Genomic DNA, 25,469 nt, shown 5'->3' on the forward strand with positions numbered 1-25,469 from the left:
ATGTACTGCTCAAATGCAGAAAGACTTCTGTTGTCCTCACCCAGGATTTCAAAAGAAAGATAAGCAGTCACATTCATGTAACACTCTGAACAGCTTTCTTAATAGAGAATAAAGCTGACTTTCTTCCCCATTTACTAGTGAAAACAAATGCTATGAAATGAGTTTTCTAGCGCCATTAAAAATCTCAGTACTTTCAAAGCATTCCTACCCTAGAGAAGCTGGGATCTACACCAGTATTCACCCATGTGACGTCAGCTAGTTTTTCCATCCTATGCCTCAATTTGTTGAGATCACCGACGTAGAAATTACTAGTGATGACATACACTGCCACCTTGTGTAACAGTTCAGAACTGAAAAAGCCTGAGAAGTTGGGATTTCACACAAACATCCAGCTTCAGCTGTTTTAACAGCATTTATTTTTTTCCACAGCCACTGTCCCACATGAGAAGCCTCACCACTTCTACATAACTAATAACTCAGGTTGCAACAGATGCAAGCCTCCATGATCCCAAGAAACAAAGTTCATTCTTCTCCACTAACTGATGCAGGTATTTTCAACAGTACATAGTTTTGCAGACACAGCTGGTGCTAAGTGGCATATATACTACCTTTTAGATTTGAGATGCTATTCCTCCAGCACACGCAAATAAATACTATAAGCTACAATAGTGCATTGACAAAAAAAGTGAGGCTAAGCTATTAATCCCTTCCACAACCTGAATCTGAAGAAGAGTAATACAAGTTCTGCCTTTTACATCCCTGGACTATATTTTGAGAACAGGTATTTGTCATTCCCTCCTCTACAAAACGAGACTGAGGGCTCATTTAGCTACAATGGCTGGGTATAACCTGAGCAACTATATTCTGTACCAGCAGCACACACTGGGACAGTAGCTCCAGGACCAACAAGAATGCAAAGTTGTAAATATCCCAGTGGTCTGTAGCCAACCCAATCCTCCTGCTACATCTGGACCTCACAGCAGACATGGAAGCAATCATCCATTAAACCTTCTTGAGTCTGAAGCCAAGTGTAATTACACTGTCTTGCAAAGCAGTCCCAAGCCCAGTGGGTATATCACAAAAAAAGTATGTGTTAACAAGTAGAGGAAAGAAAAATGTGGAATGGTTCTGGAAAAGGACATTACTGGGCTTTGAAGCTGTATAGTCCTTTTAAATACATGCTGAGTGGAAGTACTGTTTTCTTAAAAAAAAAAAGAAAGAAGACTGACATAATGTATATGGAATATATGGTCATCTGGAAGTAAAGAGAAAGATTCTGTTGTCTCTGTTCTGAATAAATAGTATCAGAAAAACTTCTAGAAGTGCAATATCTTTACACAGATCAAAATCCTAAACTACCAGTTTTCTTCCATGCTGGGCAGTACTATGCAACCTGTATAACATCACCATATTGTTAACTATTTACACGATAGCAGCATTGAGCCTATCTGCTTCATTTCTGTACTGACATTAAATTGGGAATATTTGTATTACCTTGTTTCCTACAAATTATCTATTGAAAGAGAAGCATTACAGTAATTCACAGAATTCACAAACTTAACTCCAGCATTCCGCAGGAGTCTTCCTTGCTCTAGCAGACAGCAGGTTTTTCCCATCAGCTGAGCTGGCAAACAAGGAATACGCTGAAATTGAGTAGCATTCACTGACCAATTTTGACATAAGATGAAATTTAGTTTAGGAAAACACTACTTGTTTGGTATGTTTCTTTCTTCCCTTTTCCCACCCAAGCAGAAAAAAGCAAGACACAAGTCTTCTGCCATACTAATGTATTCCATCTTTCAAAAAGAAAGACATGATTTTAATATTACTTAACAATATGTTAAAAAAGTAGCCAGTTAGGCTTCAGTGTTAATACAATTATACACTCTATAACAGATTTGATAGTGTGAGTACTGTTCTTTTTTAAATTTTCTCATTCTGCAAGTATTCTTACACAAGCTGGCTACAAGTCAGAAAAAAAAAATCAAAACACAAATAGCGTAACTTGTACACTCTTAAACAGTAGATTGTGAAAGAACTGAGGAAATACTTGTCCCATAAGAGCCTCTTTTTCATGAAGTCATGTCAGGAGAATTCTGGAGCAGATGAAAGCACAACTGACTAGGTCCATTCCTTTGTCAGGAGTCAGAATGACAAAACATAGCTAGATGCAGAAGTGACAGGAGCCACTGCAGATGATGCAAACTAGTATTTTGGCCTCCACCCAAGCCTAAGCAATTTAAAGTCTTTGAGGCCAAGGCATTCAGAAGGAGATGGAAAAGAGCTATTGTTCCAACTCCAACAGCATACAGCTACAATCAAGTAAGTCTCACTCACAGACTACAAGCACACAAGCTAACAAATTCAGGTAGAAAGTGGCAATTTTTCAGTCCGCAAGAATTATCAGGCCAAAGGGTTCAGTGCAGATCCACACAGCACTGGGGACAAGGCAAGGCAGCACTGGCTCAAGACCAGATAAGCTCTCAGCACAGCAGGACAGGTAAGTGGAGTTGTCGTTCATTGATTCCTGCAGGGTTCCCTCCCCATATTGTGTCATTTCAATGTGCAGCAAAGGTGGTTTTTTTCAAGCTAAAATTGGACCAGTTGATGGAAAGTCTCTGCCTTGTCTGTCTGGCAGAATCCAAGCAGAATCTGAAAAGAAAAAATTGATAAAGTGAAACCAATATACTTAAAATCAAACCACAGGTGTTATCCCTCTTTAGACAAGCAGCTCTCATTCAGAAAGACAAAACCTCTTAAAAAATCATACCTAAAAAAAACCCAAAACACTTGTCCATCACTCAAATATATCACAAACCAGTTACTCATGATAATGCAGCAGTGTTTAAGGTAAGTGAATGAAGTAGCAAAGAACACTGAATATTTAGCAGCACAGAAGCTAGCTGAATGTTAACTAGAGACGGAGATGACATTGCTGTATTTACCAAAAACTTTGTAACAGTAAGAATGAGTGATAGGTGACGTGTAAAGCAGAAGCACCAATGGCATGGGACACCGCTGCTTCTCTTGTGAACACAGCGAAGTTACGTTGGAGACAAAGACCTAGGGAAAGGAGGTTTGTTTATAAATACAGCAGATAAGTAGCCCACATGCCTGGAAAAAGCATCTTTAAAACAAAAATCCACTTATTCGCTTTCACTGAACACAACTTGTGGAAGAACTTTTGAAAAAGGTTGGCATATGCAGGCATTTCAGTAACAGTTAATTCATGCTGAAGAATTTTATCAAGGCAAGGTGTAACTTGTTTAGGCTAAATGCTGCATGACAGCATCAAGGTAGTGCATACCCCTCTCTGGAAGGCTATACAGCTTCTGTAACAACTGAAAGCCGAAAAAGGGGAGCAGACAGAAGGAGCAAAATAGAAAAGGTACAGTGGAAGGTTAGAAGAGCTAGACTTATTTTGTTCTTTCTATGCTAAAGTTAAAAGTAGCTTGCAAAATTAATTCCAAAGTCAGGGTATAATTAAAGCATGCATCTATTACGCCACTACAAAGCAAGAAGGAAAGATGACAAATTAACTATCAGTAAAAAGTATGAATTCAGTAGGCCTGTGCAGCTCATTGCTATGGAGGGTTACTAAAACAAGCAATGTTGCTAGCCTTCTAAGTATTATGTTGGAAATTATCAAGTGACAGAAAACATATGCATTAAAGGTGCCTTCACTGCATTAAGTAGCTGGTTTTCTCCCCAAGAACGGCAGCTATCAGGGCTTTTCAGACAGGTATACATAAAAAAATTGGACAGTTACACACACTTGCGAACAGATGACAGTACAGGAGTAGATTACACCAGTTACTGAACCAATTACAAAACAGTACAGTTAAAAGTGTTAATTCTTCATTTGGAATCACGTTTGACAAGTTTATCTCCAAATTTCAGGTGCACTTCTACAAATATAAGACACTACTTCATTCATCCTATTGAGAGTAAGGAATTGGTGAAAAGAACTTTTTTATTTTATTTTTACAGATACTGCGAACTTGAATGAAACTAGGAATATACCATGAAACCCGTAACAAAGCCTCATGCTACACCAACACTAGCACTTTCTAATATATGCCACATTTCACCTATAAAACCTACACTCTGATTTAAAAAAAACCCTTTAATTTGCATCACTCAAAAATAATTGTTAAGAATAGAGTAACTCCATAAATCATCACAGACATATGTATTTTGTATAGTAATAATAAGCAGCACAGAGAAGCAGTTGTACTCTGTCCTTTGCAAGACCCAGACATACATTGCATCCCAGGCACACAGACTATGAAAACTATATAAATTTAGAAAAGAACTTGAAATCCATACTGAAAGCCCTTTCTTAAAAACCCCTACCCTTTAAACAAATGGCTTTAGTTGTTTCATGAAATACTACTGTTAATTCCTAAATTATTCAACTGCAGGAAACTGATTTGCTTGTAACACTTCAGATTTGGCTATCGTCAGGAAAGCCTTACTAGATGTATTCATGGGAAACTAGCACACCCAGCCACCATTGAAGAACAAACTTGAGTAGATTTCAGTATTATGGAAGAACATGTGCTACATTATTTAAACATGAGCTGTCTGCTCATATTTGAGGAATTTAAATGTAACTAATGTGATGTGTAAATCCCTAAAGCAACCAAAATGCACAGAAAAGTGTTTCACAAGCACAGGTTCATATTATTCTTTTACTGTCACTGCACTAGCATAAACATCCCCTCTTTATGATTTGCATAAGCTAATATCCCACAGTTATACCATCTCTACTTCATGTACAGTATAAAATTCCAAACTAATAGCTCCTATAAACAAGGAAGAAAACCTCATGAACAACCCTTTTTGAAGTATCTGCTCTGGAATTTAAAAGATAGTTTTATTTGTTCAACAATTAACACCTAACATAGAATTTTTTTTATTTTTTTTTTTTTTAAACACTAATAAGTGTTTGGTCAGTGTGGATAAAACAAATATTCATGCAAACTTTGCTTATAGAAAAAAATGGTAACTGAGGATATTCTGAAAACATTGATGAGAACCTGGGGGACACATAGATGATTCTGGCACTCATTTCTGTATTTGTGCTACTCAGCTACGATCTGTGCCCATAGATCTACAGCTTTGGTGATTGTTATAGTATTGAGAACGTCAGCTGTAACAGGATTTGCTATGTTACAACACAGTACAACACAGGCTTTTCTGCTAGGAGTTAGTTATTAAGTTGTGGGTTGGTGCGATTTTTTTTTTTTTTTTTTTTTTAAAAAACACAGCATATGGGAGGAAGCACAGCAGCTTTATACGTAGGGATTATGGCACTTTACCTTTTAAAATACTCCACTTCTCGCTCTGTTTCATCCATTTCCACGCTATCTAGATCAATGTCTTTGGGTAGAAACACATCATCTAGAAAGGAAAAAGGATGACACTATGTTAGATTCCATGGGGAGGGAAGAAGGAGAAAGGAAGAAGCTGCATGAAAGGTGTTTTTTGGAGAACTGCCTGAACTTTGTAGGCTATTGATTATTCATGTTTAGGCTGAATTAATACAAACTTATAATTAAAAAAACACCTTAAAAACCCTATACTAGTATCTCTGCTCAGCCTTCAAGGAGTTACACTGGGAACAAGGGAGAGATGAATCAACAATAAATTTACTGATTGCATGGGTTGCAAAAGCTGCAATAAACCCGGACTACACGTGAGAATGGTCAAATTGTACAACGAATCAGATAGCTAATGAACAGCATTCAACAGTCTGAAATTTGTTGGCCTTACTACAGAAAAGGCAGCTTTAGAAACATTTTTAAAATGGTATTTATAAAGAAAAATACTTTAAGAATTCTGGGTTTGTAGAGCTGCTGTACTCCCCCTGGGACATGATCATCAGGCTGTGCCTGCAAGAGTCTGAACTCATGCTACCTACAATCAGGAATTTTTTTTAAGACTTCTTTTAACATAGTTTAATATGGCCTAAATTCAGGCCTCAGCTATAGCAACAAAGACTCTTTAAAGTCTGTTGGTATATTATACTGTCTCAGTGTACGGTTCTCTTTTGTACTTAAAAATATGTGCAGGAAAGCATAAATTTTTGCAAAAAACAATTTGAGCATCTTCCTATACATATATACTCCAATCTCATTTCTGAAGCAGCTTCAGAACACATTCCAAAAAGGGTGAGACAAACTAACCAAAACCACCTAGTACACATCAGGACGCTAGAATCCTTGAGATTATGAGAGCAAACAACTCTTTTCTAAAGGCATTCCTGGTAGTTTAAAGGTTGCACATCTTTGCCATGCAATTTACTTCTGAAGAACCAGAAAGCCCTATAAACAGAGGGCTTCCCTATACCCCTACTCTTCTTCAGCTTCTTCATAACAAGGAGTTAAAATACTCTGCCAGAATTCATTTCTTCAAGAAACAGACATCACACCAAAAGCAGTAATGTTCACTGCCTTATCACTTCATTTTAAAACTCAGTTAAAAAAAAAAAAACAACAAACTGTTACTCTTTTCATGTTCTTTCAATTACACTACTTCTATTTTTTTTTTCCTTAGTTCATTTTTTGTGCCTTCGCTAATTTGGTACATCAAACCTATGTCTTTAAGAAATTACAACTAAGTGAAAAATTGTATATTGCAGTATCTTTCCTGTAGTTTTGAAGTCAGAACTACTCAAAGTAGTGATCCAGTACCAACTCTTCAGAAAGCAGTACAATTATCTCTTTATAAATTCAGAAACAAGTCCTTATGTTTTTTCACATTTAATAATCAGTTTTCAGAAATTGTAACCCTTCTTGATTTAAGCAGCAGAAAACAATGGTGAGGGGCAGGGAGAAGGAGAAGATGCAGGAAGCTACCTGCGTTCTCCTGTAGTAAACATCCTCCACCACCACCCCCCTTCAATAGCTTCTCTTTCAAATGTCTTCAAATGGTTTCTCTAGTCTTCTCTTTCTGCTCCTAATTCTAGAGTTTTGTCTTGCTCCATTGACTGGAGTACATTCTTCTCAGTAAATTAAAAGACCCCCAAACCTAAACACACAACACAGTATGCACAAGAACTAAGGTATCAGAGAAAAGGGTTCAATGCTGTATCGCTGCTTGATTGACATGGAATGGAAACACTGAACATAAGAAGAGTTAAAAAGACAGACTGGAGGGCTGACTCAGCCTAAGCATGAAACCATAAAACCAAAGTCGGGCTCTATACCTAGCACTTGCGACAACTAAGAATTTAGTAACATAAGCATTGTGAAACAGTGGGTGAATGGACATTTCATCTATGCACCGTTACCACTCAGCTACCAGGAGATCCCAGGGGAATGACCAGGTGCTCTGAGCAGACAGATGTGCACACCGCAAAACTGCCATCCCAACTGGCAGTCCCAGCATGGACCAAGCATGTGCAGGAATAAACTGGTGCCCAAGAATGGCAGTTTGATTAGTGTGCTGACAAAGCCAACCAGCTAGCACTGCATGAGCTTCTCAGCTGTGGTATTAGCTGTCAGATGTTTTCAGGAACACAAAAAATATATTGGGAAGAAAATTATGCAAGTGCAACTTGTTTGAGTCAACTCAATCTTCTATGGTTTTATTTTTTCTACCAGATAAACTAAAAGATCTGTTTACTAGCACAAACTAACATTTATGTGGAGAAAACACTCAATATTATCAAGTCATTAAGTCATTAACTTCCCACTGTAAGTTTTCACCCTGGCAAATAAAAACCAGTAAATTAGTTTTTGTATTTGCTTACCTGTTAATGTAATTAATATATGAAAGGAATTATTTCCACTGAGAAAATGCATTTTTATGCATAAGTGATCACTCTTTGGCTGCAGAATCCCCTTACTTTCCTTGCTCAAAGAGTAAGACCAACTTTAGACTATACTCTTAATGCTGTATGAGAAACAACCTTGCTTTTAAAGAAGTTCAAAATGGATTTCGGCATACTATTGAATTATTTTAAATATTTATTTTAAGCAAGATAGGCTTTACAGAAGAGACTGGTTTTCTCAACTGACAAAACCCACATAACAAAACCAGCAGCATATGCCAGTTTATTCATTCTTTAAAGCATCCTACACCTCTTTACTAAAGCTCTATGCATCTCCTAATTGTTATCATTACAGTGACTTGAGTTTCCCTGACATCGGTTTTTCTGTTTCTCTAATCTACATTGGCAGGAATGACTGAAGATAAAGATTTCAAATTTCTGAACTTACATGGTAACAATAAAAAACAACCTGATTTCTTCAACTTTCTTATACACTTACCAATGGAATTGTTGACTTTGTCCCCTTTTTTCTTCTTGTTTTTCTTGTTCTTGCCTTTTGGTTGAGGAGAATCTGCAAGTATTAGCTTATTATTTTGTTGCTGATCGCTTGGTGAAGGGGATTCACTTGTTACAGGTGCCTTCTCTTCCTTTACATGGTTTAACTGTTTTTTGTTGTTATTGTTTAATTTCTTTTCCTCTTTTTTAGGTTCTGCAAGTGTTGGGAGCTCTGCTGCTTTTGCTTTGGATTCTGTTTGGTTTCTGGTTTTAGTCTGAATTTCAGCTGCTTTGGGGGATTCAACAGGCTTTTTCACTTGTTCAGCACACGGTTTGTTTATCTGCTTTAGTTTCTGTTTGCTGTTTCCTTCTTTATGTTGATGCATAATATCAAGCAGAAAAGAGAGGGGCTCATGCTGCTTTACACTCCCCTCTTTCTGATAAAGCAGCTTTGAGTCTCTAGTGTTTACAGGATTGGACAGTTCACAGCCTGTCTCTGAAACCGGCCTCTGTTCTGTATGATTCACATGTCCTGACAGTGAACCGGAGGAGGTTTCTATCTTTTCTGATTGCTCAAGTGTACCATTCTGAATGTCTTCAGGTGCGTTTGGGACAGATTCCTTCACTGCCTGGCAGTTTCGAGTAAGCATGTCCACCTTCTGACAGTCTTTACTTGTTCGTTCTTTCTTCTTTTTCTTTACAGCCCGCAACTGCTGAAGTTCTTGAAGCCGTTGTAATTCTTGTTTCAGCCTCTCTTCTTCTTCCTCACGCCGCCTCTGTTCCTCAAGCAACTGGTGATGCTCCCTCTCCCTGGCTTCTGCTTCAAGTCGAGCTTTTTCTTCAAGCTACAAAATAACAATAGGCTTATTGAAAGTGACAAGTGTTTTGGAAATTATTACTACTTTTCTCTACGTTATAAATCCTAGGTTGTTAACATACAAACATACTTAATCCAGAAGTCCGCACAGCAAGCAAATAGCTATTTGTACAAAAGCTACCCTTTAAAGTATCTTGAAATCCTTTCTATATTTCTATGTTTCTGTAACGTATTTGACTGTTAATGCCAGCTGTCGATCTTCTCTTCGCTACTGCTAAGCCTAACTCCGTATCAAAGTTTTCTACAATCTGCTGAACAAAAACCTGCTGAAAACAAAACATTCAGCTTCATTCTCAACAACTGCATGTACTACTAAGGTAACTCAAGTTTGCATCATGTTGTATCATTTACCTGTTCTCTTGCTACAGTAGCAGAGTTGCTTTGTTTCAGTGTTCATGAACATTAGGAAAAGCAATCATTAAAAACATTTTACAGCAAAACACCAAACACATAAAGTTACATTAAAAGTTGTCAAAAATAGTAAGCATGGTAAAGTTTTCTGCTGTCAGCGATAAGTTCGTTAACCACATGAAACAAAGACACAAGGGATTTTTTTCAGCCATTATTGCAAATGCCTAAAACTTTGCTGTGCACCATTGATCTTGCATTATTAGCAAAAAATAAAGAAAATCATGAACTGAGAACAATCACATTTATTTATTTTCTTGCACATTTAGAAGTGCCTGTATGGGATTACTTTTTCACAGTTATAGAAGTCATGCAAAATACCCTAGGAGACTCGTCCACTGCTTATGCTCCAACTGCATTGCAAGAGCAAAGTTAATTTTGCAAATTGAATTTTATTTATAACTAACTCACTAAGCCCTCAAGTTGCTAAATAGTGCTACAACATGAACATAAAGAATATAACTTGTGAACATCAGGTCTTCCAAACCATGGAAGCATTTAAAGAGCACAGAATTTGTGCCAGCAAGGAAATCCACAAACAAGAAATATTTACAGTGCGGTCACACAACATGCTTATAAGCGTTCAGAAACATTCAGCAACCAATCTCATTGAGCCTTGAACTTCATACCTAAGGCTGATACTTGAATTGCAGTAAGAAAAGTAAATTTCCTGCTTGTACAACTTATATAATATATATATTTCCTCTATTACCTCAGCAAATACTGTTTTCAAAAAATAATTTCAGTGTTATACATTGGAGTTTTTTTAGAAATGTTTTTGCCAATTTTCATTTGAAAGCAACTTGTAATTTTTTCTTCCCTGCCCCCTCTTTCCAGCTTGCCACTTCACTCCAGCTTGGGATAGTCCTTCATGTCATCATGTGGCCCAGAACTTAACCTCTTTCAATCAGGACAGCAAGGTCCCCAGTGCAATCATTCTAAAAATATAAATTCTCAACTTTTCCTCTCTCATAAAAGCACTGACCTTATGTCTCCTGGCTTCCTACAGAGATAGTTTATCATAACCATTATCGCAGTACAGAAACACTAGTTTTCTAACTCCCTCCACACTTTTAAATGTCAATTCTACAAAACAATCAAATTCTTAACATTTCTGACACTTAGAAATAGCTTTCTAAAGTGTGGAAAATTCCAATATAAAGCTGACTTGCAACAAAACACAAGACAACGACATTGTGAGGAATCTTCCCAGTCTACTATATAATTCCTCAGGCAATATCCGAACAGGTAAGCCAGCTGTGTATATACAAACAGGCAGTGTACCACAAACTACAAAGAAAACAATTACACTTTTATTATAAAGTCAGTATACAGTGGTATACTTACAGAGAGCACACAGATTCAAAAACATAAGGTCTAGGATAAACATACTTTTATGTCTTACCTTTCTTTGCTTATGTCTGGCTCGCTTGGCTGCTCGAGAACTGCTTACTGGTTTGGTTTCAGAGCTGTTTATAAATTGTAGCAAGTCTTCCACCTTTCGATGGTCAACAACACTTTCCCTTTCAGAGATCTGATCTGGTTTCTTCGGCTGTTCCTCTTTCCTTTTTGTTAGACGTAAACGAAGCTTTTCTCGCATCTCTGCATAATTTCTACTGGTTGGTGCAGCTGGAGGCTGAAGGACATGAGACAAAAGTTTAGTGAATAAATACAAAAATTTCACTGACCTAAGACCTTTGAGGGTTTGAAATTGTAGAAACCTTCAAATAACTTGGAAAGTCCAAACCTGAATATCAGACTCCTTATTGTTTGTATGCATACCTGACGTTGTGTTTAACAGGCAACGGACCTGTCAGACTTGGTGCTAAGCTTGTGAACTGTATTTTCCAACTGAAAGAATGACTGATCTTGTGGAGGAATGCACAAGACAACAAATACCTTTAAAAGCAAGAAGGAAGATCTCTGTATTCTCTTGTGATCGGTATACCACATTAGAAAATTTGAAAGGAGCAGACATTTGCTGCTGTTTGCATTTTCTATGAAGTCTGTTTCAGAGTTTAGGCTACATGGGCCTCTGGGCTGTAACTGTGAAGGCTTGATGACCTGGCATACCAGCGTACCTCCAGCAGGGTCGCATCAGTAACTTGGTAACACTGCTGCAAGTTGAATCCTTGCATCATGTTTCATATCTCTGTTCCCATCCACTGCTCCTGCCTCTCAACTTCTCATTCCTCCTCCCCTCCTGCTGCCTTACCCTCTCCCCTCCTGCACCAAATCTGGTGCCCATCTGTTTGGAGCTACACCAGTTCAACTCATTAAACGAGCAAGACAAAGCCCATTAACTTGAAAATCCTGTAGCGCTCTGCCACTTCAGCAAAATGAATAACTTACTGTGCAGTCAGATACCTATCAAAGACAGATCAATCATGGACATGGTGGGAACATGCGATGAGAAATGGGATCCCCTCTCTGCCCCTTCCAGCCACAGGGCAGGGGCTTTTAATTCACTTCAAACTCTAAGATGAAACTACATCTGATCAAATAGAAGCTGTTTATTGGCCATGTATGTCAAATAGGAAAAAAAATGCCAGACACTCAAATTCTACTAGCTAGCTGATTATTAAACCAGACTATACACAGATTTACAAATGAGGCCAGCAGTAAAATGAAATTTTAAGTTAAGAAAAAATTTAATGTGGCAACTTAACAGCTTTTAGAATTTCATTCATGCAAATGAAAAGATATGATTACAAGACTTCACTAGACATGTATGAAGTTAACTTCAGGATGCTTCAAACAAAGTGTTAAGTATTCAAATAAAGAACATAAGGGAAAAGATTTTATATAACCCTTGTGCTTTAGAAATCCAGAATTTCTTCAAAATACCCTTTAAGTACTAATACAAGTCAGTGCCTATCAAAATGCACCAGTAAATAAAATTGTCTGTAATACTGAAAACAGGGAAAATGCAGTTTGGGTTTTCCTTTGGTAAAAGTATAATTTAAACTTACACTGCCTAAGTTCTACATAAGAATAGTTTATTTTTTAAAAAAGGAAAAAAAGAAAAAAGAAAGTTCAAGTGAATACTTTGAGGATTGCTGTTTTTACAGATGGGAGAATGGCTCATAAATTGCCACAAACATTTTAAAAGTATCCTATTTTAAGTGTACTTTTACTCAAACTCATCACTTCATTTATAATCACACTACTACAGATGAGTGCATGAATTTTGTAAAGTTATTAGCATGGCTCAATGCCCCTCTTTGCAGTTTCAGTCAAACATGGTATCTATTATCCAAGTCAGTTGCGTCCTAAATATTTCAGTCATTTTTACTGAACTGCTTTCAGCTGGAAAAGTTTGTTTCAGACCTTCGTTTCAAAGAGGAAAATTACTTTCTAACCATGCTCCTTCTACTCTTTCTCTTGAGTGAGCTCCAGTGCCACTCCCTTAGTTGCAGTCTGATAAATCACATGCAATCAATGATGAGTAAGTGACAAAAAAGCAAATAAAAGCAATTTAAAATCCAACAACTTACTCCTCCATGGCCGAAGAACTCACAGTAACAGCAGTCACAGTATTTTCCTTCCTTCTGATTTGTGGATGTTGAGGTACTGGAGCTGTGCTCTGAACAGCTGTCTTCATCTTGGCTCTCCTCTCCATCATACTGTTGATGATCATACGTGTTACTGTTCTCACAGCGATGGCCCTCACAATCAGGATCACTATGTTAAATTAAGAAAAAGCTTATAAAAACTCTAGATTATAGTAAATAAGGTATTTGAAAAGGAACATATACAGTTCTATGTACATCTACTGGGAACAATGACTCTCAAACTGGGAAATCAGCCACCAGTGATGCATCAAATCCTAAAGCCTTCAGCTAGTAGCTTGCAAATGGAGATGCTCAAAACCAAACAGCAAGATAAGATGATACAAGAGAAATTGATTTATAAAACCTCATTTAGTGACTCATTGAAAGAGCAGCCTAGAGAATGAGTTTTGGAACTGTTCTTCCTGGCTTTAAACAGATAAAATGGTTTCAGAAGTAGTGATTTACCTTTTTTAAATGGAACGGTTTTGAAACTGCTGCCCATCTCATCACTTGTGAGTTGAAGAGAGCTGTGCAGTTGCAAAGTACTCAACTTATTTCTAAAATCCCCTGGTTTTAGATAGATTTGCAACCTTTTGACTTTAAGAAAAAATTCAGGGTCAGATAAAACCAAAATGTTCCCATTACCCTGTTTGCACCTTTATTTTCAAGGGGAAATACTAGCATGTCTCTTCAATAAGCATGTACATAGCTGTTTATTCCCTCCAGAGCTCTGCATAACTGTGTGCCCAACACATCTACTGTCCAGTTCTTCTAAAACTGATGTGATCTTGCTTCAAAAGTATTTAAAAGAAAATCCACTCATCTAGGATTAGTAGTTCTTCATTCTTATGGTAGAAAGCCATAATCTGTCTTATCTGCAAAATATATGTGAATCTTTTTTCTAATCTTACTCCCCTCCACTCCCTACCAATAAGTTTCTCAAGAATTAGTTACCAGGACAGAATGAAAAATTGTTCAACTTCAGTATCTCAGTTATGGAAAAGGCATGCAGAACTGCTGAACAGGAAATACTGCCAGTCAGTGCAAACATTCTGACTAGTCAGTTTGAGCAGCCCTTGCATCACTGTTTCTTGTCTGTTGAGAGTCAGCATTACAGTGCCCAGCAGCACACTGGGATAGCACACGCTAGGGGTAACAGACACAATTCCATAGAAATCAAGGCTTCGGTAGTTCTGTCGCTCAGTCACTAGATTGAAAGACTAGAGCATAAAGCACTTTTTCCCCATTATAGCACATTACTGATTCATAGAGACTGCAGTAATTGTTTCTAGGTTCTCTTCCAGTTCATTCCTTACGAACTAAAATTACTGTGTCATGTTAGCACCTGGAGATGATAATAAAGTTGGATTTCTATCGCATTAAATATCCTATATTCAATTCTCTCTCTGCACTAGGTAAGAGAGTTTCTTTCCAAAACTGCAAATAGTTTCTTGAGCAGGAAAGAACAGTTAATTCTTTTGTCACATCATCAATAAAACCCGTTGATAACAGAAATAAGGGCATTTTTAGAAGCACTTTAGGTATGCAGTTAACTAACTCTGCCTAAATATCACATCATCTTTTGAAAACTACTGCAGTAGCCAGCAGACTACATGCATAGCAACCATGACCACAGCCCTGCAGGTCAGAACACTGAGTAATGACTCAACTGCTTTTCTGTTATGCCTGCACTCTTCAGACATATCGAAGAGTTGGCACGATTGTCAGTCTGCCACAATACTTAACACTACCAGAAGCCAACTCCTCCCAACCTCCAAGACCTTTGAAAACCTTCAGAAATAAGAACATCCTTCCACACTACAACCACTGTATAAATGGTGGGACTGATACCTAAGAAGTCTTAAGTGTAGTCAGGAAAATGTGTTACTATGTAGCAAGTTTCAAAACCTTTTTATAGTTTGAGCTAAATCTGTCTACAGACTCCTTAAGTTTTCACAGCTTTTCATTCCTGCTTGCCATATAATGCTGAAATGACAGAAGACAGATACATTATACAACAGGTTTGTGTCTCAGCAGCAGCAATCACCACCAGCAAGACAGAGTAAGAAATAATAGAGCTTGACTTATTTATCCCAGGTGATATTTCTAAAAGTCAGAAAACATTTGTTTTTAAGCCTCTAAACTCAGGAACTAGATTCTGCAATGGAAATCATATTTGTAAAGTCTCACACCAAGTTGCATATTAAGTATCTAAACTCAGTCTCATTTGCAGAACACACAGACAGCTCTTCTTTTACACTACAAACATTGGCAAAGGAGAAGAGGTATCTGTATTTTAATTCCCCTTCTATTGTAAAAAAGAACAACAATAACAACCACAAACTTACCTGCAGACACTTGGTGGGGCACTTACAGAGCTGTCTGTGGTTGAAGTAGGAGGTGCAACTGTAGTAGGACAAAGACCTGAATGAGGATCCACAAATCCAGGGGCTGTTGCAGCAGCTTTGGGGAAAGAAGGAGCAGCAAGATTTGGAAGATGTGGTGTAGAGGCTGGAGAGAGTGCAGCAGGAGACAGCGAAGGAAGGGATGCTAAACTGGTAGGACTATTTCGTGGTGCAACTGGTGCAGAATGTCTATGGTCCTCTTTATTAATATTGTGGAACACTTCACCTAAATTGGGGAAAAAAAGAAGCGACTTACAATTAAAAATAATTAATAAGTCTCCATTAACTACCCAAGCAACCACACAAAGTGCTGGATGTTTTCAGATTCTGTAAAAAACAGCAGTATTTTAACATCTTTCCATTACCAGTTCCAAAACCTAACATCAAGGTCTTTTACAAAGTTCTTTAATCCAGGAGGACAGAGACTGTAACTCAAGAGTAAGAAAAACAGCAATTAAAGAAAATCATCAAGATACATAATATTACTAAAATAAACACATACAAATCTCTATGGTTTGCTAAATGTACATGAGTCAGTTACTAAGCTGTACATGAATTACAAATCCTTACCTATCGACGAAGGTCTCTTGGATGATACTTTGAATTGGTTGCTGCTTGACTGCACTGTAGTTGCTGTGCAGGAGACAGAAGAAGTGGCAGAAGAGGTTGCCATGACAACTTTATTAGCTTCCATAAAGGCATCCTGGAAATTGTACAGACATTTCTTCTTTGCAGCATTTTTTTTCTCTTTGCTGTCAATAACTGTTGTTGCTTCATTGCTAGATGTAGTAGGAAGTGCTTCGGGTCTTATTTCTGAGAGTGCTGGTGCTAATATATCACTCCCTTCAATTGAAACACACATAGTTACTAAGAATCACAGAATTACAGAATTGTCTCTATGGCATTTAGAATTAAAGATTCAGTAATTTAGATGCAGAGAAACAAGGATATGTTGTTAGTGTTGGCTTGGTAGGATTAGTGAAGTGATCCTCCTTTCCCCCTCCTTCCCCTGCAAATATAGCTGTAACAAAAAGTGCCAAGAAGTCTCAGAGCAGAAGTCACAAACCTCAAATTTTTAGAACCCTACTAAATGTGTGTTAACAAGTAGCAAAGATGCTACAGATACTTTATACATTTATAATTTAAAAATTAAAATTGGACACCATTTTACATGCTAAGTATATAAGCTTCAATATCTGAAGTCCAGGTTAGCCATGCAACAATTATAAGCAGGAACAACATATCCTTCTATCAATGTAACATCATCAATCTTATCTTTACTTAATGGAAATTCCAGCTAACTACAGTAACACCTTTGTGACGGACCTTCAACACAAGCTTGCCACGAGTCATCTGTTGGATACAGCTACCCTAACTACATTTGTAAATAGATGAGCTGTCCAACTGGGGAAACTTTTAATGCCTTTCCCTTTTAAATATCCCTGTACTATCTTGACACAGGTTAGCAGCACATCAGTCTGAAAAAAGCCAACATACAAAACCAAGCTTCCTTTTTCATACAAGTCAAATCAAATAAAAAAGGCATTTTAATATTTGCTATTATGTGAATAGAAAGATCTCTCTCTGCTGTTGTTCCTCTTCTATTCTCTTTCACTGTAACCATTAGTATTTCCAAAGACTTCCTGGCTTAAAGTAATCTTTTGCTGGATTTATGCCTCTGTCTTTTTGTATGACAATGCAGTTATCTCTGCACATTTTAAGAAGTAGGATGTAGTACCATGTTACCCATGCTCTTACAACCCTGTAGAAAAAGAGCATGCCTTTGTGGCAGAAAACCAAAAATTATTTAAGTTTCCCCTTAATTCCCATTTCTTTGCAACCCTAAACTTCTGAAGACAAAAATACCTCTACAATGAGACTGTAGGGGAAAAATAGCATGCTGTTCTTTTGCCTTCAGCATCCTCTCCCCAATACATAAGAATTTATTTTTCAATTTTCAGCCCCACTGGAGTAGAAATGGCAGCAAATCTCTGCCAGAATCTCATCTTCTAAAACCATGATGATGAAACCTACCATTCCTGGAAAAAAGTGCCACACTCCATTTCAAAACATAAGGCTTTTAACTAGTCAGTGTGAAGTAGTAACAAACCCTCACCAGGAATCGTATCAGGCAAAAATGTAGCAGGATTCCAGTTCTTGTCATTCATCATCTCTGATCCCCAAAGACTTATAAATTTAGAACTATTCCAATCTGGAGTGCTCCCAAAACAGCTTGGGTAAATATGATCTTGGAGAGATGCATTGAATACTTGATGCTTGTTTGTATGATTCTGAACTGGAGCTGGTGGTAATGCCTACAAAAATAAAGAGTATTTTCCTCATTAATATTCTGTTTGCTTACACAGTCACTCCAACAGCAATATTCAAATCATAGTGTTTCAATTGTGAAAGGCATTCTAAAAAGCATAATAAGTATTTCTCAGAATGATAAAAAGACTGGTTTGTTGATTTTTAGTGCAGATAATACATTACATAGATTGTCTGTATATATTTTGTAATGACAAACATTGCTTTTAGATTCAGCTAACTGATAAATACAAAAAAGCATTCTCTAAAAATACGTGGGTTAATATATATTGCTAGGGCCTCATTTTTAATTAAAAACAGTATTTGTATAAATGTAGAACTTGTTAGGAATTACTACCTTTCAAAGCCCAAGCTGCCAAAACCAATCCTCTGTGACATGATAATCATTACCACATAAGACAACTGTGATAAAGGGATTACAAACACCTCAGGATTGAAAATAAGCACAGCAGAAAAAGAAATAAAACACTTGTTATTTGAAAACAACATTTTAAAGTTGATTATATTCTTCTGCTTTTTTAATCTCCAAGTATTAACAGGCTCCTGACTTAAAACTTAACAAGGAAGGAATACACACTTTTATTTTAAGAAGCAACTAGGAGGGGGGGGAAAAAGGGAACACACAGTTTTTCTTGTTTTATAGAGGCAAGTTGTTCTGGCTCACCACATTTCTTCTGGCTGAAATTGTTTATTCACATTCTAGAAAGTAACTTTCTCCCACAGACCTCGTGCAATGCAAGCATTATATTCAATTACTGTCACGTTTAAAAAAGCCAGGGAAGAGTGAGTTTGTTCTATTTTTGCACTAGATTTGATGCAATGAAAAGCTACACAGAAGTAGATATAGATATTAAAAATATCAGCTGAGTCCAATGACATTTCAGACATGAAAGTCTGAACACTCATGGCCAAACAAAATACTTACACACCCAGTCTCCTTTTTCTATATAGAAGGATTTTCATTGTGTGACTAATGGTGAAGGTGGGAGAGGCTGGAATTCCCTGCATTAAAGAAAACTCATATACATGGGTACAAAGAAACACTTCACAGGGCAGAACAGCCTATCTATGATAGACCAAGCCTGATCCAACAGGGCTTATTAGCTCATTTACCACCAGCTCTGCTACATTCAGCTGGCTCTTCAAAGGCAAAAGGTCCCTAAAGCTTCAGCTTCCACATATGTCTTTCCAGCTCCAGCACCACATAAATACATGGAGCCCAGCTGGTTCAGGTGCTGTGCCAGAGCTAATAGATCTGGCCTGCATTACAAAGCCACTTAGTGCTAGCAGCCTGCTACTCTGCGTGGGGCTTCTGGTGCAGCCTCGACAGTGCGCTGCAGATGTTCCACTACACAAAGGTCTTCTGAAAGAAAAGACAGCAGACATCAGGGATGGGAGCTTGAGTAGATGGATGGGAGCCTGAGTGGACTGCCATATGTAAAAAGAGCTCTGGAAGGATGGCAAAAGGTAGGGTACAACAATAAGGGGTTTCAGAAGAATGGCAGTGGGGTGTTGAGAAATGGCAGGCTAGCACAGTGCAGTTACCGAACTGGTGCACTGCAACATAGATAAGGAAGGGACACCAGTAAGACGAAAAAACAAAGTGGATGTTAAGAAGGACGGTAAGAGTAAGGAATACTCATCATAGTGAACTAATCTACTCTTCTTGCAATAACAGGATCACTGGACCAGACCAAAGGGAGACGACAGGAATATGTACCTAATGACAAAGTCTTTGCCCCTTTCAGCAGCACCCACAGTTCAGCTGATTTAAATGCTACGTGAAGCAACACCACATTAATAATAATTCTTGCTTTTGACTCATACTTCTGAAAAGATGTCACGTGGTCCCAGTCCTTGTTCCACATCTTTCTCTTGCTTATTACAAGTTTTGGGTCAAAAGAATTTTGCAGAACCTACAAAAACCCCCATTACAAATAGACTCATATGCCTCAATTTTCTCAAAAAAAAAAAAATTACTAGGGTTTTGTACTAGAAACCTCAGGATATTATTTCCAAAATGGAATATTAAATTTTGACCTTTAATATAAATGAAATGAAGATTTAATTAGTCCTATTACACTGACTAAAGTCCCATCACTGTTTCCACCATTCAATACTCATTTGACTCCATGTGCTTTCTAACCATAGTAAGAAAATTATCAGTCTTCCTGACAAAAGCTACCCTTACCCCTGCTGTATGAATATTCTACCAGGTCTGAATCTGTCCTGCTCCCTACCCCTCTCTATTCCCTCCAAACGGACTACAATAAAGAGACAATTTAAAGCAACTTTCGTGGTTTCATTGATACACCTGTATAAACTGGCATGACTGTGTAACAGTATTTTTCCTAGGGTGAGAATGCATCCATCTCCTCAGTCAGGCTTACCTTATTGTGTGTGAAGGGAGAAGCTGTATACAAAGTGGGATGGATAAGTGGACGAGGCAGATGAGGAATTGTATGCAATGGTATATGTCCATGAATGTGAGGATAAAGATGAAGTGCAGGATGTGCAGGTTTTTCAGGATTCATAAACTGGTGGCTGGCAGGCAGGCGTCCAGTTGCAAGTGCAGAGGCTGTTAGGCCTGAGGCTTCTTGTTTGCAAACATGACATTCACAAGCATTTGGACCTTGGTCAGCCTGTAAAAAAATAAAAATTAAAACAAAAAAACCACAATAATAATAAAGTTTAATCTACCTGACAGACACTAAAATCAGCTACTTCCCCCATCCTTTTTTCTTAGTAATCATTAATATTATTTCATTTTGCATACATCAATTAATATTGTCAGAGCACCCACAAAATTCTTTCATCTAATACCAATGGAAAAAACCTTGTAGTGAACTAAAAGCACTAGTGGAAGGTCTTTATCTTAGTTAAGAAAAGAACGGCCTAAAAACTGACAGCATTTCATACTACATAGACATTTAGTGTTCACAATCAGTGACAACAAGCGAGATACTGATGCAAATAATCAAGAAGAGACAGGAATAGGAACCTTGACAGCATTTGATTATTACTAGGCAATTAATTACTCCAGTATGAAAATTCAAATTGGATTATTATTTTCCACAATTTTCCAAGCACATGGAAAAAGAGTATGTGTAGAAAGCAGTAATAAGGGTCGATTAGCTGATGAAGTTGAAAGTAGTCCTGAGCTGCATCAGGCAGACCACTGCCAACACATCAAGGGAGGTGATCTTTCCACTCTGCTCAGCACTAGCGAGACACACCTGGAGTGCCGGGTCCAGTTCTAGGCTCCCCAGTACTACAGAGATGGACATACTGCTGTGAGTCCAGTGAAGGACCACAAAGATGATTTAGGTCTTGGAGCATCTGTCATACAAGGAGAGGCTGAGACACCTAGGACTGTTCAGCCTCGAGACAGAAGACTCAGGGGGATCTTATTAGTGTGCGTTCCCTGGCTGGGCAGGGAGGAGGAAGAGTAAAGAGGACAGAGCCAGACTCCTCTCAGTGGTATCCCATGAAAGGACGAGAGAAAACTGGCACAGACTGAAATACAGGAAATTCCACTTAAAGCATTTGTGAGAGTGGTTGAACACAGGAACGCGTTATCCACAGCAGTTCTGGAGCCTCCATCCTTGGGGATACTCAACACCCAACTGGACACAGTGCTGACCAACCTTCTCTAGATGACATGGCTTTGAGCAGGAGAGCTGGACTAAACTATCTGCAGATGTCCTTTCCAAACTCAACTGTTCTGTGATCGTGTGAAGCAGACATTTCTCACAAAAAATTTTATAATCGCATCAACCATGAGAAATCCATGCCTTATGAGAACCTTTTACTGATCTCAAGGTATCATTAGCCTCTGTTGTCTCAAAAGGATTCAAGACTTTGGAAGAAAAACAGCCCAGGCAAGAGCAGCTCTATTTCCCTCTCTCAGCTCAGTACTTTTTCCTGCCACTGCCACCTGACATTTCACTGGAAGATAATTTTACAAGTAATACCAGGAACACCTCCCATTTGCTACTTTTCCCAGCAATGTGGCAGTACGCATTTTTCCAAAAAGCAACATTAGCTAGCTTAGCTTTCTAGAAAAGAATTGACAGGTGGTATTCTTCTTAAACACACCCTCCTCTCAGAAACAAATAACTCTTCATTATCACAAAAAAGAATTACAGCCTTTGACAAAAGGTATATTTTAACTACCAAAGATTTCATAAACCAAATACAATTATTGAATTAATTAGGTGTATAAAGAAAAAATAACTTTCTCAAAAAAAATTGTATCATGAAGAGACCAATACTATTCTACTAACAAATGTAAATGGGAAAAAAAAGTCAAACAGTATGGCAAGATTCAAAATCCAATTCTGACAAACCTTTGGGTACTGAGTATGAAAAGGAATCCAAAGAGAAATAAAGATACTGCGTAAATGAGCAACCCCAACAGATAATGCCAAAAAATCGGAAATGCACATGACATGTACCAGTGAAATCAGTCACTTGAATGCAGTGTTATAAGGTAGATACTCATCTCTGATTAAAAACTCAGGCTAAAAAAAGGAAGACATTATGAGTTCCTCAGAATAATTCTGAGAAAATTCTTCTTCCTCAAAGAAAACAAAAAAGAAGGTTAAATCTGCCTTTTTATCTTGCATTTTTAGTTTGCTTCCCTAAGGCAAGCAGACTTACATAATCTCATTTGATTTTCCACAACAAATGCTGAATCTGTTCACCAGTTTCAAACTAGTTTGACAGCAGTCTCAGCCCATAAAAGTATTATGCCATTGGTCAGCCAGAGTAAAACATGGCAGCATACTCGCTGAAAGAAAAGTAGCTTAATACTCTTAGTATACTTAACACATGAGAAAATACTTCCAGTGGAAGGCCTTACAAACATCCTAACAATAGGGGAATATCTAATGGGAGTTCCCACCTGACTGTCATCTAAGGTCTGAAAGGTGTCCCCTCCTATGTGGATTCTTTTGTACAATAAGCAATAAAAGCGACTGGTAGGTTCCCTCTCAATGCAGCAATCCTGTGTTGTAGTTGCAGGGTAACTCAGATTAAAAGCCACACAATCCCAAAGATAAGTCCATTGGATGCTTTGCTTTGGTGCTCAGGTTAAACCAAACACCTGCTGAGCAGATACTCTAGACATGATTCTCTGGGTGGTCTGGTGACCTTACAGTAAAGAGCTTAATAACCTTAAACCATTAAAAAAAAATATATTAAAAAGAGCGAAACACCCCAAGACCCATGCCATAAGTCATGCAATGATTTAACTGCACAGAGCTTCATCAGGGGAAGTTAGTCTTCAGATATAATATTAAAAAGTGCTTGTTAAGTAAGAATTCACATTATTTCCCCCCACCACAATTAATTTCAAATAGCATTAATATTTAACAAAGACCAAACTCAAACTTCAAAGTAGAAATGCTTTTTAGTTTCTGTTTCTAATTCATACAGGCAAGAATAATTTTTTTTCTCCTCTTACTGAAGCCACCTTCAATGTAACTAACATATTTCAGGTTTTGACAAAAGGAAAATATTAGCCATGACAATATACAATGAGCTCAAAAATATTTTTGGTATCATATCTACCTACTGAAAACTTAACATATTAGAAGTTAAATATTTAATTGAAGATATAAATACATTATCATTTGAGCATCCACATTTCAAAAATTAATTTACTAAAAGGGTTGCTTTTAGATTACTATACCTGCTGACTGGGGTAAGAAGGTGGTGGACTATCCATTTTTGCTTCATCTTTCCTTAATGCCCTTTTTCCTAAAGGCATTTCCTCCTTTTGAGTCCCTGGTGGTTCACCACTGCTCTCCCCATCCACTTCTTCATCATCTGCTTCTGAGGAACTGCTGCTAGTACTGCTCACCTGAGGAGACTGGACAACATTAACTCATTAACATAGGGGTGAAGGGACAGGCCTTTCTCCAGTGAGCACATCCAACTGCCAGAAAGAGATATGCCAGAAAAATGATAGTGTAAATGCTGTACCTCGTCTTTCAATGCCATGTTTTCACCTCCACCATTTAGCTCACTGTGAATTCCATTCATGTTGGCTACAACCTCTGCATCGTCATAATTATTCAGTGGGTAGATATCAGCAAATTTTGCTGATAATGGTGCAACATCTTCATCATCACTACCACTGAGGGGAAAAAAGGCTTAGATAAGTCACAGTGCTTAGTAACCTTGGTTATTGTGAAATTAGGTAGAACACCAAAATGAAATCAAGTTGAGGGCATCCCTTGTATAAATGTTCCAATTAGGAGTCAAAGGATTGTCTTTCAAGTTGTTTAACTGAACTTATTTTCTCAAGCAAGTAAAATCAAGCAACCTGCCATACAGCAGTTGCATGCCTGCACGACAAACTGGATTGAAAATAAGATTCTCTATTTCTGTGTAATATATTTTTCCACCACTGTTTTCTGACCAAGAATCTACGAAATTAATAATGACAGGATATGGATGACCTTTAATTGGATGAAAAAAGCCTTATGCCGATGACTTCCTTTACAGAAAGTGTGAAGTGGAAAAAGTACAATATAAAATTAAAGTTTTTCCATACATTAAATGTCAAACCAGTAAGTAGGGAACATTGAACACATCACCATAACTCTTAAATTTCTCAACAGCAATCAGTTCCTAGACAACCCCACATCTACGTGCTTTTCAGAATCTGCTCTAAAATACTTAATGGAAATATTTTCCACGCAGAGAGCTAGTAAAAGAACATGCAAGTTTAATTACCCGCTCCAAGGAAGTGTTGTCAAGATTGGTTAGTTCATGTTTCTACAGCAATCCAGAGCTCCTAGAAGAGCTCCTAAAGTGTGCACATTATCTTTTTGCATTCCATGAAATACTGCACCAAAATTTAATTATGTGATGGCATCATTAAGCATATTTCAAATGTGCAACGAGGAACTAAAACACAGCAGATATGAGACATAAAATGGCCCTTCCCCAAGGAGCAGTGGTATTTCCCTAAAAATAGGCTTCTTAGAATAAATAATACTTGGATTCAACTAAACTAGCTTCTGAAGAGATAAACTGAACAATTTTAGATATTTCAATGCCAGAACTAATGAGAGTTCACAGAAATCGCAAACCACACATTTAAGAATATGTAGCTAAACATACCACCACATAATCTGTTTTAAAGCACTCCCCAAATGGGTTCAGAAACTAAAGTCCTGTTATGGAAGATTAAACCATTGATAATAGTAGATGCAAAGGTAAATGTTTAAAGCAAAGTGAACTTAGTGAACTGATATTCATCAGAAACATCCCACAAATCTGCATCATCCTTGTTCATTACACCATATGCTAACACCAATTTCCTTGACTGTACTGACAACAGGTGTTTCATTGTGTTCCCACCAGTACTGAAGTTGGGTTTTTTAAAAAGTTCCTTTAGAATATCACATGACAGAGAAGACTGCTGGTTAGCTGTACCATAAACATGTACAGAAGCCAGCCTACCAAGCAGTTTTAATCCTTCAGAATTACGGAAGGAGCACAAGTCTACCATTAGACTAATGCCTCAAATCTGATGGTCATTGTGATCTGAATTAAAGAAAGAGGGTGGCACATACTTCTGATAGGGACAATAAACTTTGATGCAAGAC

At 37.7% G+C, this 25,469-nt stretch overlaps 1 protein-coding gene across 4 annotated transcripts in view; it reads right to left on the reverse strand.

Moving 5' to 3' along the window:
* Nucleotides 1–1,242: 1,242 nt before the first annotated feature.
* Nucleotides 1,243–25,469, reverse strand: part of FAM193A (family with sequence similarity 193 member A) — an 80,978-nt gene continuing 56,751 nt past the window's right edge. For 3 of the 4 annotated variants that reach the window (XM_049793144.1, XM_049793151.1, XM_049793143.1), the window contains 11 exons: nucleotides 23,836–23,989; nucleotides 23,543–23,722; nucleotides 20,238–20,489; nucleotides 17,636–17,834; nucleotides 16,090–16,362; nucleotides 15,463–15,745; nucleotides 13,058–13,244; nucleotides 10,966–11,196; nucleotides 8,280–9,120; nucleotides 5,325–5,406; nucleotides 1,243–2,652 (listed from right to left, as the gene is read on the reverse strand). In XM_049793144.1, coding sequence (XP_049649101.1) covers nucleotides 2,559–2,652; nucleotides 5,325–5,406; nucleotides 8,280–9,120; nucleotides 10,966–11,196; nucleotides 13,058–13,244; nucleotides 15,463–15,745; nucleotides 16,090–16,362; nucleotides 17,636–17,834; nucleotides 20,238–20,489; nucleotides 23,543–23,722; nucleotides 23,836–23,989 — 2,776 coding nt within the window. In that variant the 3' untranslated portion in view covers nucleotides 1,243–2,558. The remainder of the gene's footprint in view (nucleotides 2,653–5,324; nucleotides 5,407–8,279; nucleotides 9,121–10,965; nucleotides 11,197–13,057; nucleotides 13,245–15,462; nucleotides 15,746–16,089; nucleotides 16,363–17,635; nucleotides 17,835–20,237; nucleotides 20,490–23,542; nucleotides 23,723–23,835; nucleotides 23,990–25,469) is intronic. The other variant, XM_049793159.1, reaches the window with a different exon arrangement.

Source organism: Accipiter gentilis, chromosome 3 (assembly GCF_929443795.1).
Source record: "Accipiter gentilis chromosome 3, bAccGen1.1, whole genome shotgun sequence".
NCBI classification, from domain to species: domain Eukaryota; kingdom Metazoa; phylum Chordata; class Aves; order Accipitriformes; family Accipitridae; genus Astur; species Astur gentilis.